At 35.8% G+C, this 19,418-nt stretch overlaps 1 protein-coding gene across 1 annotated transcript in view; it reads right to left on the bottom strand.

Moving 5' to 3' along the window:
- Positions 1-19,418, bottom strand: part of LOC149800045 (filamin-A-like) — a 134,406-nt gene that overhangs the window by 91,576 nt on the left and 23,412 nt on the right. The window contains exon 3 of the mRNA XM_089959578.1: positions 1,361-1,426. Coding sequence (XP_089815704.1) covers positions 1,361-1,426 — 66 coding nt within the window. The remainder of the gene's footprint in view (positions 1-1,360; positions 1,427-19,418) is intronic.

Genomic DNA, 19,418 nt, shown 5'->3' with positions numbered 1-19,418 from the left:
CGTCATCGCTGCCGACCAATCGTAGCGGGAGTCACATACTGCTTGGTTTGACACCTGGGGCATTTCAATCCAACTAAGAAACACGAGTGTGTGGTGTGACTATTCCCACTCATGTCTATTAGCCTTTCAGTCAGGTTGTTAAGGACTAGTTAGTCCTACACCTGAGTGGCTAAATTAAAAAGTACTCTTTGAGTACATAAAAGCCTGGGGGATGAGGCTCCTTTTCCTTCCCCCAGGAGTAATTAAAAATCACGCAGTGCGTGAATAAAAAAGTGGTACATGTTCAAAAGAACGAAAACCACTATAATCCAACTAAAGAACGAACGAATTTTTATGTCTTAGGGGGATGTTTTCCATCACGTCCGCGCTTTTCGTATAAGAACCCACAGTATTCGTCATTCAAACCATTCTGCAAAGAATAAAAAAGAAGATGGCTTCGAACCACCTTGACAAAATGGAAAAATTGCAAAACGTCCTGGACAATTTAGGAATGATGGAGCAAATGTTGGTTAACCTAAACGAGGATCACTATTCTTATAGTCCCCATCGAGTGAAGATGGAGATAAACAACTTACGAAAAATGAAGGTAATCATCAGTGATCTGTTGAAAGAAATAAAGGAGGAGAAGGAGGATGAATAGGAAAGGATAAGGATGAGAGCATGGAACGAAAAAATTGAAAAAGAAGAAGAAAATGAGAAGAGGAAGAAAGAAGAGGAGGAGAAGAAAGAAGAGGAGGAGAAAAGAAAGAAAGAAAAGAAGAGAAAAAGTGTAGGACAGAAAATGAGAAGCTGGTGGAGAAATAGAAGAAATTAGAAGAAGAAGAAGAAAACCAAAGGCCCTTTTCAGGGCCAGCCATATTTCTCGAAAAGAGAATGACTTTTCAATTGCCTACCCCTTTTTTAAATTTAAATTTAAATTTAAATTTAAAAAAAATTTAAAAAAAAAAATCCCATGTTCAATTCCCCTTGAGGCTAGAGTGACCCAAGACTTTTTTCCCATGTTCAATTCCCCTTGAGGCTAGAGTGACCCAAGACTTTTTCCCATGTTAAATTCCCCTTGAGCCTAGAGTGACCCACGATTTTTCTCCATGTTAAATTTCCATTGAGGCTAGAGTGACCCAGGGGTCTCTGTAATGCTAATTCCCATTGAGGCTAGGGTGACCCCCCTTACTACTTCCATGTATATTGACGCTTGTCTTTCCCCACCCTGCATCTGCATGCATGTATATCTGTGTCTCTACGTTTGTAGTTCACCAACCCGTATATCTGCGAGTATGTATGTGTGTCTGTGTGTCTTGATGCTTGTCTTTCCCCACTTTATACCTGCATATATCGATATGTCTGTGTGGATGATACTCACCGATCACTTTTGTCCAATTGCCTCCAATGTGCACATAAACCAGGCCTGCAGAAATCCAAAAGTGCACTGCAAAATGACAAATAAGATTGCATTGAATACGGACAAATTATTTACAAGCAAAGAGATTACTAAAATATACTGTATGACTGTCAAGGTCACTCTTATGCTTTATTGTTCCAATTACCATCTCTACTGGAACAAGATCGCCAGAAAGATCGCAAGTTTGACGATATATGCATACATGTCATCATCATCATCTACTACTACTACTACTACTATTGTTGCTACTTCTACTTCTACTTCTGCTACTGCTACTTCTACTAGTATTGCTGCTACTAATACCACTATTCTATTACTACGACTAGTACTATTGTAGAAGCCACGCCATTTGCAAGTGGGGCCTATATTTACCTGTTCTTCCAAACAATCGTTAAAGATACTGGTATATAATTTGAGTAGATTATGTTTAGTAGATATAAAGAAGAGTTTCAGAATTTTGATTGATTCAACTCCTGGGGAAGGAACCAGATGATCGGGGATTGGAACCCGACTACTGATCAATATACTTGGACAGTTTTGCTATGGTGCCTCTGACTGTTGTTGCTAATATTGTTGTTATTGCTGCTGCTGCCACTACCTCTATTATTATTATTAAAATTATTATTATTATTATTAATATTATTATTATTATTATTATTATTATTATTGTTGTCTTCATCGTCATTGTAGTCTTTACCATTATCATGAACAATACTGTTATTCAACATCGGTGTTACTCCAACTGTTACATATGCGCTTGTTCTCTGGGAGTTCTTGCAATATTTTTCCTGATACTTGTTTGCAGTACTATTCTTTGACGTCACACAGTCAATGACGTTGACCTCATTACGTTGCTAACAGAATGACGTGTAATACAAGGACTATTTTGCTCATTGTCGTTTGAGATGAGTATCTTATCTAGCCATGAGACTTCTTCGTTCAGACAAAGCTCATAAAGGCTGATAATCAGAAAAAGGAGCTTCTTCTTCTTCATCTTCTTCTTCATCTTCTTTGTATATGTCATTAAGTTTGTATGAAATCTAGTCTGGAAAGTGTTGATGAAAATTACTATATTCGAATATTTTTTATTTTAAGTAATATCGATAACTGACCATGACAAACTGAAAGCATATAATGACTTGTTTGAAGAAAAATTGTGCAGGTCATTTTTCAGTTGTCTTTTTCTTTGTTGGTAACCATTTTGTCTCATGTACTCAACGTTTTTAACTTATATTATAACTTAAATTCATAAAATATACCCAAACTGTCAAGGATCAACGGGTACTACTAATGTGCTTTATAACAGCGGAAACATCTGGGGTTAAATGGTTCACAACATTTCAGAATCAACAGGCCCTTGCTTAGATCAAAATATAAATCACATCCACCCACGAACACATGCACACACACACGCACACACAATTAGAGGGAAAATAGATACAAAAAGCATGATATTTTGCAAGAAGACTGTTCCACTTATAAAATGAAGAAACGAAACAGAACGTGGTGAAAATTGAGTTCAAAATGTATGTACTAAATAAATTCATACGACGATCACAAGTGATGATAATCACTCCCCCCCCCCCACACACACATTCACAAATGAAAACACTTACAGATATGAAGATGCATACTTGGCACTGCATAAGACAAATGTTAAATGACTGAAAACAAAGGACATACGCATGACAGATAAAAATCGTCGCCTACAGTATGAACTGACTTTGTAAAATGTTTGCTTTGAGAATAACATTATGCAAAATAATATTTACAAAGAGCTCAAATAGGTATGTAAAAAATGTAAATTAGATATATAAAAAGTCAATAAGTAATTGGTTGCATAACAGCAATTTGAACACATTATTGACTGTCTCCTGTAGAGAAAATGGACGCGTGCATTTACGCATTTCATACAGAGGCAGTCAACCTAGGCTGACCTGGACGGATATTTAAAAGCAACTCTTGAATTACGAGTCCGGCGATCTACCACCTGAACTATAGCGGCTGCATTATCATCGTTATCATCTTAAAAATGAAGAGTGTATACAATGATTAATAATGTTAAAGAAAATTATGCGAACAAGAAAATAAAGACTGCTGATTATCTGTCTATTAGTGAAAATCGAAAAACTGCAGTGGCCAATGAAGCTTTCCTCTTTAGGACTCTCCATTAACCCCCCACCCCCTTGTAGCCATTGTGTCACAATGGTTGTCCTGGATACGTTAATTAAAATGTCGTATAATGGAATTAACAAAGAATAAATTGTTGTTGTAGTTGTTGTTGTTGTATTTAACGCCATTTTTCAGCACACGATAGGTTATACATGGCGGCCAGTATTAATGGTGGAGGAAGAACCCGGGAAAGCCCCGGAGAGAACCACCTACCCACGAGAAGCTACTGGCAAGCTTTCTCACATACCCACATTGGTCGAATCCGAGACTCGAACCCACGCAGACAGAGGTGAGATGGCAGTGATCCGTAACGGAGAGAGCTTTAGACCACTCGGCCACCCGGGGCCCCACAAAGAATAGAAACCATTAATCTACTTATGCAGATGATTATCAGATGGAATCGTGTTATTTGAGAGGGGGGGGGTGAAGATGCTTTACTCGGTTTAATTACTAAAGCACTAACTGACTAACCGTGGGGATTTCACCGCGTTATGTAATAGAATAATATTAATGTTACATTGCTGAATATATTGAGCAAATGTATTAATCAAGCAATGTTTATATTATACGATCCTAGTTGTGACGTCACTAAGTCGAAACTTCCTATCGCCGATTTGTTTTGTCTACCGATTTGCTGTCGCACAGAAACTTGATTCTGGAACTGTCGAATATCATACAGAACAAAGCAAAATGATGCTAAACTAAGCAAAAAAATAAATAATAGCGATGCATTCAGGCTATGGAAATGAACTAGAAACCATTTTAAAAGTCAGATTTATTCAACCTACATAGAAAATAGTAAGATAACTATACATAATCTGTCACGTGAACCAAAATTTCATGAAGATACTCCAAGGTACTGCTTAGTTGCTACACCGTAGGACTCGTGATCCAAGTGTCACGGGTTCGATACCAACAAGGCCAACCTGCATCTGCTGCCTCGGTGTATCCTTGGAAACGGCATTTAGCTCCCGCTTCCTCAGCATGACATAATATAATTTGTTCAAATTATCGTTAAAACCAGCAAAAGTAAACAATTCAAAATTCTAACACTTATTAAAACTTCGAGTCACATTCAACCGAATGTTATCTCCTCACATGACTGGAATGGATACACACCAATATTACCAATGACGAGTTTACGAATATGACAACGTACGACGCATCGGAAAAGTCGTCTATTGCGGAAAGAAAATCTAGAAAGTATAGCTAGAAAAAGTTCTAAACCGCAAAACTTTGATAAATACAGATATTTGAACACGTTTTACGTTTGATAAAATCAGTTGTAAAAAGCGGTTTATTTTGCTATAATTTATTCATTTAGTCTGGACCTTAGTCACACTTCTCATTACCTAAACGATGGAACATCCTCAAAGACAGAAGTGAATTTTAATGAGCAGACTCGATTGATATTAGAAATGCAATTGAAGTAAATAGTGCATTAGTTGGGAAGGCTTGCAATGGTACATTATTTTAAAGGCTCTCTGAAAATAACACACACACACACACACACACACACACACACACACACACACACACATGGAAGGTTGGACATATAGTTTAGGTGGAAAGACGGGAAGTAGATACACACACATGCAGAAAGTCTCATTTGTGGTAGCCGCGGTTCCGGCAATTATTTGGTTTAGTAAGTGTGTCTGTGTGTACACTTACAAATACCTGTAAATAAGGATTCACCTTTCGTGATCTATATTGATTTTCTTGGAGAGTTGCTTAGAAATTTAATATAAGGTGGCATGTAATTATATAAAATTATAAAATTTAAGAAAAATAACTTCTTGTCAAAATTATTATGTGTTTTTATGTCCATATCTTCGTGAATATAGCGTAATTGGTCATGATAATTAACCTGCCTCAAATATATTTTCGCCAAGTATAACCTGTCATGTGCTGATAAAATGGTCAACACAACAACTACAACCCTTGACCGAATGTGTAATAAAAAGATACAACATATCGAAACCATCATGTTCATTCATATTAATATTTTTGAATTCTTTTTAATTCTTATGTAAATTTTGGAGAGCGATAAACATTTTATTTGAACAAGCATGTAACGCTATGTTTAACAAGTGTATAGAGAATCACAACTGAACACTTCAAATGGACATTAGCTGAAATTTTAAGATCAGTTAATGTTATTATACATTTTTTATCGATTTGTAATATTTTTAAGGCATTGAGTCATTAAAACTACATCTTCAATTTTGCAAAAATAATTCAGGTGTTCGCCGATCCACTTCAAATTGCACGACATACGGGAAATATATGCAGCTACCAAGTTTCGAGTTTGGTCAAAGCTCGTACTACTTCTTGGGACGAAAATGCTCTAAACTTAACGTACAGACAGTAAATCGGACGAAACTTTTCATAGAATTGCCACTGAGTTGCATAATTCTTTAAATTCGAATTATTGGAACAAATAAAAAAATTGCCAAAAAGTACTTAAAGACACTGATGTAGCACTTATTGAGAACGAACAAAAAGTGTACTGCATAATCCACTATGAGTAGTCACGGCAATTGAGAGAGGATTAAAGGATTAATTGAGTTAAACATGTTATATTCAGTTGAATAATTCTCACAGACACTTGTATTTTATTATATTGAATTTTAATTAGAACACTGTCTACTGTTTATTTGAATTTCCTGTTTTTCAGTGAAGAATGTTTAAGTAGAATAAATAACAAAACCCCACAGTTACGCCTAATACAGCCTAATGCAGCAACCAATTGCAATCAAATACAACCAACTTGTAAGCTACCTAGCTCAATACAACCTAAAAGAACGCAATACAACCAAACACAATCTAAATCAAGCACAATACAACCGAACATACCCAAATAAACTGAATATAACCCAATATAACCCAGTACATAACATAGCGTATTTGAGTCAATAATTTGTAAGGAATTGCTTGACATAATTATTTGTTTAAATATTAATTGTCATATTGTGCCTCGAATAAGGCAGGCTTATTTGGTTTGTAGTCTTCCAGTTGTATTTGTTTATTGTAAGCATCATGTGGTTTTATATCACTCACTTTATATCATAAAAACATACTAACATACTGTGCTTTTGTGGTTATTCGGTACCGTTTCATGAGAATATTGTAGAAAACCCCGGGTATGTGCTATTTGCGCTTAATGTCTACGTTTACAGCATTGATAGATTATAGTGATTATTTGGGAGAATCGGTGTTAGAATGATATTTCTCAAACCCAACAATTAACTAAATACAAGGAGCAGACATCACAGTGTTCAGTGGTTTGCTAAACGTTACTGTAGCTTTATTTAGTTTTGTAAAATGCACTCTCTCTAATTTCGTAATAAATGGAAGGAAAATTGCGTGCCCGGAATCGGAGCTCTGTAGTAGCTAAATATGATCATACACACTGTAGGTACGTTTTATTGTATTAATGAAGATGCCGTTTTCATTTTAGTCTTCTTTATGAGTAAAGACCATTTTATTAGTATCAATGAGATATGATATTTGATGTGGAACGGAATATATGTATGTATAGATGACGCTCGAGATTGCGTATATATGGGTCAGTCAGAAAAGCATTTTGTTTTTCTGCATTTTATTTGCGAGACACGAGACCATTTCAACTGCGTATGGTGGACATAAGGACGCCTTTATGCTGCCAGACTGGATAAAGTGATTAAATTGGAACAGATAAATCAGATAACTGCGCTCTCTGCGGTTATTCTAATTGAGTCTGAGATTAATATATGATGGCATATGCTGCATTTTTGTAAATTAATTGGGGAATCATGTGCAATACTAAAGACTAGAAGGACTGGTCAGAAATGGTTTGTATGTTTCTCTGCCCTAGAGTTATGAAGATTAGAATTGGCTTGTGTTCTTTTAGAGAAATATACGTAAATAACGCTACGATTTGTTGAAAGAGCTGATCAGTCATTCGCTAAGCATTCTTAGGCATAATAGTCTGCCTTTAAATGTAAGAGTGAGATATTGCCTAACATTGTGATTCATTAGATTCCAATTAACTGTTTCTGATTCTGAGCCAGCTTGTGTATTAGTTGCGATGAAGATGTGAGTATGAAATGTCAGCTATCATGGTCTGATGACAATGCTGAATTTGAAGAGGTTTAATACTGGCCCAAAGGTCTTGGGCGACGATTGGTTTTGACAGAGTTACGTTATCTTATAGGAACCATGATAATGAAAGCTTACACATCTGATCAGAAGCGTAACTGAATATAGTCTGTAGCCAACGAAATGTTTTGGGCGCTTTCTAGTGTGGAAGTGTCATTATGTATTTTTTGTCGTTATCTTGGGGAAACATGTGACTGTTAGAGAGGATGTGAGGTCGAAGGCTTCTTGTTAGTATAACACTGCTGTGCGGTGGTTTATTTGTAAAACTTTCAGGCAATCTGAATAAAAGATGTGGTTCTACTTGCAACATCGTCGTCGTGACTGTAGGAAGCACCTACGTGTTTGGCCAGGTGCTGGTGGTCTGCTGGCTGATCGGGAGATAGTCATATATAGATGTAGCTGTAGGACACATACAACTTATTCCATTTCCATACGCCGTAACGCTATAATTATATAGATGTAGCTGTAGGACACGTACAACTGAATTCCATTTCCATACGCCGTAACGCTATAATTATATAGATGTAGCTGTAGGACACGTACAACTTATTCCAGTTCCATACGCCGTAACGCTATAATTATATAGATGTAGCTGTAGGACACGTACAACTTATTCCATTTCCATACGCCGTAACGCTATAATTATATAGATGTAGCTGTAGGACACATACAACTTATTCCATTTCCATACGCCGTAACGCTATAATTATATAGATGTAGCTGTAGGACACGTACAACTTATTCCATTTCCATACGCCGTAACGCTATAATTATATAGATGTAGCTGTAGGACACATACAACTTATTCCATTTCCATACGCCGTAACGCTATAATTATATAGATGTAGCTGTTGGACACATACAACTTATTCCATTTCCATACGCCGTAACGCTATAATTATATAGATGTAGCTGTAGGACACGTACAACTTATTCCATTTCCATACGCCGTAACGCTATAATTATATAGATGTAGCTGTAGGACACATACAACTTATTCCATTTCCATACGCCGTAACGCTATAATTATATAGATGTAGCTGTAGGACACGTACAACTTATTCCATTTCCATACGCCGTAACGCTATAATTATATAGATGTAGCTGTAGGACACGTACAACTTATTCCATTTCCATACGCCGTAACGCTATAATTATATAGATGTAGCTGTAGGACACATACAACTTATTCCATTTCCATACGCCGTAACGCTATAATTATATAGATGTAGCTGTAGGACACGTACAACTTATTCCATTTCCATACGCCGTAACGCTATAATTATATAGATGTAGCTGTAGGACACGTACAACTTATTCCATTTCCATACGCCGTAACGCTATAATTATATAGATGTAGCTGTAGGACACATACAACTTATTCCATTTCCATACGCCGTAACGCTATAATAATATAGATGTAGCTGTAGGACACGTACAAGTTATTCCATTTCCATACGCCGTAACGCTATAATTATATAGATGTAGCTGTAGGACACATACAACTTATTCCATTTCCATACGCCGTAAAGCTATAAGTAGGCAAATGCAATACTTGTATTGTACGGTCCGCAAGTCATACTTCGATCTTATAAATGATCTATCCGAGGATAAAATTTTGAAACGGTGAAAATATTATAATGCCAGTCTCGCTTTTTGTAAAATATTCCGTTGTATGTCCCCACTTTCTTTAAAATCCAGCCAAGTGAGATCTACCCTTTCACATACAATAGTACCTGTGTGGAAAAAGCGATAGAACAAAAACGGTTTTAGGTTCAAGCCTACTAATGACTACAATTTACTCATGGGCTTGATTCGTCAAAAAACTACCTTAATGTCTTTAAACTCAAAATGTGACCTTCATCTTTTTAAATACGGTATTTAATACACCAACAAACATAGGCTAGTTCAGTAGCTGATAAAATAATTAACTGCCTGTGGTCGTCGGTGAGCGCCAGTCAGTGCAGTGTCATATTTGTTTAGAATAAGTTTCTGGTCTTTTTTAAATATACACTTTATTTTATTTTGTTTAGCGATTTTACTACATACATTTGGGTTGATGGTCAGTAGCATATCTAGGGGATGATATTTATTTATTCTGAGTCAGATCAGTAATTGTGTTTGGGAATCGCAAATTGTTTTGGTGTCTGATTATAGAGGAATGGTGTTTCATGACCCCAATTATGACGTTTATGATTATTTATGACGAGTGATTTTCAAGGCATGAATGATGCAACAAACCATGGGTATATTCTATTATTATTTACGTCTCCATTTATAACTTTCTGTGATAATAATGCTTTTTGAATTGATTGTGGGAGAGTTGGTGTCGGATAAATTTTTCTCAAATTGGGTAATCAACCAATAACTAGGAACATACGTCATAAAATCATACCGGCCATAACATGACGTGTCACACGAAACACACGATGTGTTAAGTTCCAAACCACCCGACAAGGTCGTGTTTCGAAAACTACGATTTCAATAAAAAGCGACAGTTTTTACCACCACAATGGTGCAGAGTGCATGTCCGAGGTCTATAGACTGTATAACCAAAAACGGTCCTGCTTAGAGCCCATTTCAAACATCCGTGGGGTAGTTTATACAGCTAATTATCTTGCAGTCAAAGGTAAACAACCACCATTTGACTGATTACTTGAGTGGGTAAGAATAGCTAGGAAGACGCCGTGTCTAGACCTTCGAGAACTGCCCTGGGGGAGCCCGTAACATTCTTTTATATAAGTAAAGTATACAAAGTGGAACAACTCAATTCATTTGAGTTAGGTACAATCATTGATATGCGTGTTAAAGAACGAACGTTTTACACATCATTGCCTTGAACGAGAATGATTAAGCCTCATCAATGATGACTGACAGATTTGTGATTAGCGGCGACGTTTCTTTCAAATCGGATTTCACTCCTTATATTAAATTTAAAACACGAATATTTAAGGCAAAACGTAAAATGCAGCTCTGATTTAAGAAAACATCATCCATCTGCAAAACGATAGAAATCAACAGAACTAAATTTTAACCCCTGGACCTAGTGTTACTTTGTGAAGCACAGCAGTAATATAGACCAGAGAGTTGTTCCAAGCCTTTGTTCGCTTTTGACATGACTGGTGGCTAAACCCACTATAGTTTCTTAACATATGGAGGTCTCTTGATACCCGTACGCGTAAGTGTTTGGACATTTGAAATAGGACAAATTACAGGCGTTTGGGTCATACATCTTTGTTTGTGGCATGAAGTACCGATCTGCGGGTTAACAAAGTGAACTGATACATTTTGCAAATGTGAAACAGAAAAAAGAAACAGGCAGTATGAAAATAGGCTAAAGTGGAGCTGAGGCCGTTAGTTGACTTGAGGAAATTTATATGTGGTACTGGCGCATTTACACACCCTTCAGCCGACAACGACTCTTCTTTGAGAGACTAGAAATAGGGAAAATATACTGTTTACAGGCCTGCCAAAACCTTTTGATCAGATATCCTGAGATTTTTCAGTATCCGGCTTTTTTATCCGAAGATTTGGAAAGCCTGAAACAATTGTTATTAAGTATTATAAATTTTTTGTTGATTTGATTATTAGTAAACGTAAATTGGCCAATTGTCTGTACAGGCAATCCAAAATCTCCAAACATCTATTGGGGGTGTTGATTGATTGATGAAAATACGTTGATCTAATCAGATTTATTATCATAAACTCACGCGATGTATAGGTTTTCTGCTTTAGGTTAAGGGTCACAAACTCGATAACCAGTCTAATGAGTAATCTACGCCCCAGTATGATTATTCAAAATTTGGAAACCTAAACTCCGAGGATTTTTGGAGATATGAATCAGAAGGTCTTGAGAAAAAGGTTGTTTGCTTGTTTTGTTTGATTTGTGTTTGCGTATGAAAATGACTCATTTTAAGTCGAAAGCGCTCAGGCTAGTTTTGCATTGTTCGCTGTCTGTTTATTACATATATATGATATTACATTCTCATTGTACAACAATTTTTAATAGTTTAATCTGCCATTAGTTTCGAGAAGGCGTCAGTCAAATTCGTAGGTCTTCATAAAATACGAATTCTCAGCCTTCTTTGCTGAGGTACATTAATTCTAGTTATGTAAGATCTGGGTCAGTAAGTTAAGTAATAACAGTTAATTAAGTAAAAACAGTTAATTAAGTAATAACAATTGATTAAATAATAACAGTTAATTAATAAATAACAGTTAATTAAGTAATAATATATGCCCAATTGGTAACAGGGCTATCATAATTTTATATGTATCACGACTGCGAACAGTTGTTTTACACTGAAAACGCCAAATACCAATGAGAACAGAAATAACTGTTATTTATGGACACGCATCTGAGGACAAGATACCCACTCAACACTAAGCTGAGGTGGAGAAAATATAATACTATACGTTAGTTTGCAGATAAACAATACGGTATCTAAGGTGTTTACATGCAGACCTTGGTACAATGAGTCGATGCAATCGTAACTGAATAGCACATAAATCCCCGGTATTTACAATTATTGTTGCAACAAAACTGGGTAGGCGGAAGGAGTGGGTGGCTATAGATAAGCCGTGTTTAGGTAATTGCAACAGCGCATTGTCGGTATGTCAAAAGTATGGATACTAAACATTGCACGTAAAGCACCCCAAATCAGTTAGTATTTTATTTACTAAATTGTTTCAGTAAGCTTTAGTAAATATGTTACTGCTACATAGGAGCAGCAGTTCTTATACCTATTAATGTATATATATATATATATATATATATATATATATATATATATATATATATATATATATATATATATATATATCCAAACATAATTTCATGACTCATTCCTACGTAGGATATGCCCCCTCCTCCCCACCCCAAAATAAGCCAGCGTGTACTTAAACATAAACGTTTAAGCTCGACCGTATGTAGGAGGAAGTCCCCTCAAAAGTCAGCGCGTCCTTAAATACAAAAGTAGGACTTATTCCTATGTTGGAGACGGTCCCCATAAAAGTCAGTACGTTCTTAAACATTAAAGAATAACTCATTATTATGCAGGAGAAAGTCCACTCCAAAGTCATTGCGTCCTTTTTAAGCTCAAGTAATTAAATTTGTAGTGTCACATACATGCCTTGATAAACTGCCTTTTCCTGTCATTGTGGACCTAAGTTCAAACTATCGCTTCCTCTCACTGTAAACCTAAGTTCAGATTATGTATGATTTAACTCTCCAGTGAATAAGTAATCTTATTATGTTAAAATACCTAGGTGATTCGTCATTGATAAATAAATAAAAATTGCATTATTAAATCCAACGCAGAACATTAGCTGTGAAATCGTTCATATGCCGAAAAGTCAAACCCTGTCGCTGGAAAGTAGTATGGAATGTAGCAAACAGTTTCCGTCATTATTCAAAACAATCAAAACTACGTGCAAAATAAAATCGCTTATGCTGGCCGAGTTTAAACTTTATAAATAGATGCCGAGCACAGTCTGTATGACTGCTTAGTTCAGCCATGTTTTTTTAAAAAAAACACTCTTTTGGTGCAAGAATAATTCTATTGTCAACGTAAATGATTATAGATGATGAATTTAGCCTACAGTGTTGACGATGTTTTATATTATTTGGCATGATCAGAGGGTTCAATGTACTGTACTCCATTCGCTCTTCACTGTTACTCGTTGGCTTGTGTTTACTATGGTATTTCAAGACCACTTTTCAAGGTAATAAAGATGAATACGTAAATAAATAAATAAATAGTCTGGTTCCCATTGTAAAAACTGCATCACACGTTTGGAACTCACTGGACTGCAGTTGCCGATCATCCACAGTATGCGTCGAACGTATGTCGATTGCTGCAATTAGGTAACGTTTCGGTCCACCTACGGTTATTGCAAAAACGGATTGATGGAAAAGTTACAAATGTATCGAGCACATTTTGATTCTCATCTTTCCTTTATTTATTTCCAAAATATTCCGAATGTATTGCGGTTTCTGTTCTTAGACGAAATTTCAGCTAAATAAAATGTATATCTTTTTAAATAAATTACTGCGGGGACATATATCTGAAACATATTTTGTTTTTAAGAAACAGTTGATGTGCTAAAAATTCCTCCACTTAAGTGTAAGTATCGAAAATCTGTACATTTCCCCATGGTGCTCCATTCCAAAGTAAAGCCACCGACCAGTAACTGCAGTTCTCGCTGAAACGTCTCGCCTGGACGTTACGGGAATGGCACCACTAATTTGCAAATGAATTTAGTGACTAGCCAGTCGGGAAATACCGATTTTACTAGTTACCAGCCTTTGATATTTTCTTGCCAATATAGACCGGGTTCCAGCGAATTAAAGAACGAGATCAATACGTATCTGCTTGACTTAGACAATCCGAAAGAGGACGCAGTATTACCTTATTTTCCCCAGACTGGTATCTACAAGTCTTCTGTGCAGGTACAGTATGGACAAACCGATCCTACGGTTTCAAAATAAACTTAGCTTTGACAGACTCACTTATATGACTGAAATGCATATATGAATATACTATTAAACGTGTTGTCAAAGCAATTAGATAAAGTGAGCAGTTAATTTTGCATAAAATCATAATAATTACATGTGAAAATATACGAATAAAGACGTATTCTGCTAAAATGGGTGTTTAATATGTTATGTCCCATGTAACCACCGTCTGTTATGATATAGGTTCCCAGATTCACAGGTTCGAATTCTAAGCTGAAGTTGTGTGCAAATAAATTTTATAGAATGTGTACGTTTTTGTTAATTTCTTAAATTCACATTTTATGATGAAATTCCAGACATGCAATACAAGTTTCAAATATTCCGAATCAACAGAATTGTTCATGCTCCTTTAACCCTTCCAGGAGGATGCTAAATTAAGCCGCTATAAACTTGAAGTATCCGCTTTGTGAGAACACTCCGAGTTTTAATTTATAAGCTATTTACAGTTGTCTACAATACACAGTAAAAGAAGTTAGGGGAACAATACATACTTCACAAGTCTAAACTTAACATTCCCGTAAAGGTTAGTGAAACTTCAGTGCCCGTATAGAATGTCCATCTTTAACCTTTACACTGATTTTTCTCCATCTTTAATTCGAGCCTGGTATTATAAAAAGTGTTCTATATCATGCAATAGGTGTTATTGCACATTTTGGATACAAAAATGGAATAATAATAAATATCACTGTGGTTACCTTTTTGCAGTGATCATACTTTCAATTGGATCCTATACCTATTAACCAAACTGACATGATAAAAGTAAAGAAACGCTTGATTTTATTTTCAAGTAAACATTTCACACGGTAGTTTATCCCTACGACTATATAACTGCGTCAAGCATGCATAATTAGATAGCAACATTTTGGTACATCTGTTAACACTGACATCGATCAACTCTGTTAGAATTAAAAGTTAAATCAAGTAATATTTCTTTTCCGCATGGTGTAGCCGAGGAATTTTGTACTGCATAATATGGAAGCCAAGTGTTTTATATTTAGAGTGACAATACACGTAACTGGAAATAAAGAAATCGAATATCATGAGTATTCATCTCAACAATCATACACCCGGAAGCCTTCTTGATGCGAGTTCGTTTGTCTTTGTAAACATGGGCCATAAAAAGAGCTCTCAGCATATTTATAAACTGTCTGTTATGAAAAAACGTTATGAGATATGCTTAATTCGATCATCCGTAAAGGTTATTGCTTTAGGCCAAAACCTGTAAATCGCACAGAAGCATATTAATAACACTCCTAATTATTTATCATATCAGATTGACTGGAGATGTGTGAAGTTTTACCTTCAAGCGTCTACGGGAAATGATGAATGACTGTACGGAGGTTTCTCTCTATTTATTGGACACTATTTGCAATGGACCTACCTCTATGTTCTAGATAATAGCGAAGTAGAGGGAAGAGAATTTTAATTGGTGAAGTTGGTTTTATTAACTCGATGCAATAAACACTCTGAACGAACTCTTCGAAAAAATGTGACAATGGAATCTAAACGTATGCAGCAATAGAAAAATAAAGTCTAACCACATATATCGATCGGAATCAACTATTGGACAAGGCAGACCAACCCTATAGACAACAATGGTGTATTGGAGCCCAACTGGCGAATATGTGTTTTTCCATGACAATTATTAAAACTCGAGTTCCAAGATCCGCCTTAAAACAAGAGCAGACCCACTTTTGCATTGATCTTTACTGTGCAGCATAAACGCATATCTCTGATAATATTACCGCTACGGTGGTCTAGTGGTTAGAGCGTCCGTCTCGAATGCGGGAGGTCGAGGGTTCGATCCCCGGCCGAGTCATACCAAACACTAACAAAAATGGTACTAACATTTGGTTCACTTTGGCACTCGACATTAAGAGGTTAATGGTAGGACTGGTCGGTCTGGTGTGAGGATAATATGACTGGGTGGGACATCATGCTACATGTCTGCGGCATGATGCCCCAGTGCTAGACAACACTATAAACTGCCACATGGCAGACTTTGTGATATGACTGAACAAATGTTAAAGCTACGTTAAAAATCCAAATAACACACACACGCACTCACACACACGCGCACACACACACGCACACACACACACACACACTGATAATATCCATTGTAAAGCAGCAGTCGCGTGATAACAACGTCATTTGAAAGATTTTTAGGGAAGTTCGGAAGAAGTCAGCAGACAGATTACAAAACGAAACAAGTTAACTCGATGCAGTAAACACTCTGAACTCTTTGAAAAATGTGACAATGGAATCTAAACGTATGCAGCAATATAAAAATAAGCTCTAACCACATATATCGAAACAAGTTGGAGACGTTCGGGAAAATGGCAACTCGACATGATACTCAAAGCCTAAGACTAATTCCACTTCAAAAAATGAGCGATACAGCAGACCAATAAAAATCAATGATACGAATGATATGCGCGTTCAGACGTCACTCCAGTTTCATTGATGCTTAAAATTTCGTGACGCCTGCAGTGCTATATCATTAAAGCTGCATGTTTTTCTTGAGCGCAGATTTTTCTTCTTCTAAAACTCCCGTTTCTAGGTATTAGGAATATAATTTAATAAATTGATAATTGATCATGAAATAATATCGATTATACACGGTTTCTAGTGCGCACACGTTTGTAAGAATAATGAAAGACACAGAACCCTCGAGCTCACACCGGCAAACGTGCTTATTAAATCATGATTCCTGTATTTGAAAGATGCATTGGAAAGTGGTAAAGTGGGTTCAGATTTGTAAATGATGATCTTACATTACAAAAGTACATGTATTCATAAAAGAAGTGTGAGATGTGTACAACAGACGTTTAATTGGTACAAAAAATGGACGGTACAATGATTTTTGATCCACAGACTACATCAGAACTGTTCGTTGAATAAACACACACATGCAGTCACATGCACACACGACTTAGAGAACGATCACGGTCCCAGGGCTAAAATCCACTCGGGCCTCTCCTAGTTCTTGTCAAACAAAATTTTTCTTTTATAAAATTAAAAAGTGTTGTTCGGCCCGTTTCACTTTACCGGCCTGGGCCCCGGGGATATATCCCGGGTTGCCCTCAACCCCCCCCCCCCCCCCCCGTCGACCCTGCATACACACACACACATATACGCGCGCACACATAAGAAATATTCATCGTATGGCAATAATACTGTGATTGTAATAGGATAGGAGTCTTTTGAAATTCTTCCGTTTCTTATTTATTGCCGGAGACCTGATTGTGACCAAAACACCGAATCTTAACACTGACGATAATAGGTTTTATAATATAGACACCCTTGCCATGACCGGTTGGTTGACTTTGTGAAGGTAGATACGCTCATGTTGATACTTGTGATGGACTGAATGCATTGAAGAAATATGATCAGTAATGGCCAAAAACTGGTATTTGAAGGTAATGCAGATGGATAATTAAGGCAAAACATCGCACCCTCTATAATTGCTTAAATGTCGAATCCAACTGAAAACTGCACAGACACAGATTTGCAGCTGCATACTGCGCCAGTAGATACGAGTCTTTGCAATTTTTTTAGGAGTAATCAATGCGAATAAAAACATTGACCGTAATCTTATTTTCAATATGATTTGTTTGTTATTACAAAGTCTCGTGGTTTTGTAATCATGTCAATATATACGTCCTTATATGTCAACTAACATTGTAAAACGCGTAGAGCTTTTGAAGATTAAATGCTGTACCAAGTCATTATTATTATTGTTATTATTGTTATTATTATTATTGTTGTTGTTGTTGCTGTCACTATTATTATTAGTATTATTGTTATTATGATTCTTATCATTATTATTTCGTGACGCATTATGCTACGCCAGATCATGGTCTATATTGTTTGCAGTTGGATTCGTCATATCAGCAAGTAGATCTGATATTTTTCAGTACTGGCCCTTCAGCATAAGATTTATACGATATCTAAAGCTAAAATCACCATGAAGAAAGTGACCTGTAAAACAAAATAACATGAATAGTAATCCGATGCTACTGATGGTAGGCAATATATATATATATATATATATATATATATATATATATATATATATATATATATATATATATATATATATATATATGGTTACTGAGCACATTCGTGACGATATGAATAACGATATTATACACCTGTTAACTCAGTGGTAAAGAAATCATTATGGGACTGCGCATTGGGATGAGGGAACGCATGAATATATGTTTACAACATATGTGTATAGAGTTTAATGACATTGTTTGACCTTGCATCTATGTGGTTCTGAATAGCCTGCAATGACATTGAAATTACAAGGTCACATAGAGCGTTGTGTTGTTTATTAGTACCGTATACTAATTGTAAAAGTAACAATCAGAGAATAATGACTTTTTCAATTTTGGATTTACGTGCATTTTGTACTAAGTGATACATCTATACTTATCTACAAAAGTAATTGAGAGAGTATAAGAAAGTGTCTTTGATATTCGTTTTCTACTGGGTCACGGAATCGATTTTGACCCACAGACAACAAACTTGTATAGGCCCAATACAATTGATTTCAACTAAGAAACAATAAACATTAGCGCCATGGTGATACTGAATTTACTAAAAAATGTCAACTAAAAATGTATATACTAGTTTAACTTGGAAGAAAAAGTACTTTGTAATTCCCGAGACGACATCTATCACAGCATAATCAATGAACATTATCTTCCGGTTTCTACATCTTAATGAAATAATAAACCAGAATCTTATATGTATGTGGATTTCATTTAAATTTAGGAAACTCACTCAGTGATTTCAGTCTATGCTTATACATTGATATTTTGCTTTATATACCTTTCAAACCTTTTACTTCCTTACCGTTTATCTTGTAATACTGTATACTGGGATTTATTCCGAAGGGTTTATATTACAAAATATTTTGGCCAATTCGTTACATGTACATTTGTAGAACTTATACGGGACCATATAGACAGTACTGTGATGAAGTGCAACAAATTCTTCCTAGCCCCTATATATATATATATATATATATATATATATATATATATATATATATATATATATATATATATATATATATATATATATATAGATAGATAGATAGATAGATAGATAGGTAGATAGATAGATATTTGGAGTTGAAATGGAGTCAGTAAGATTGATTAAATTAGTTTCGTATTC

Source organism: Sinohyriopsis cumingii, chromosome 5, assembly GCF_028554795.1.
Source record: "Sinohyriopsis cumingii isolate HCF-2022 chromosome 5, ASM2855479v2, whole genome shotgun sequence".
NCBI classification, from domain to species: domain Eukaryota; kingdom Metazoa; phylum Mollusca; class Bivalvia; order Unionida; family Unionidae; genus Sinohyriopsis; species Sinohyriopsis cumingii.
This window is presented reverse-complemented; position numbering and strand designations above follow the sequence as displayed.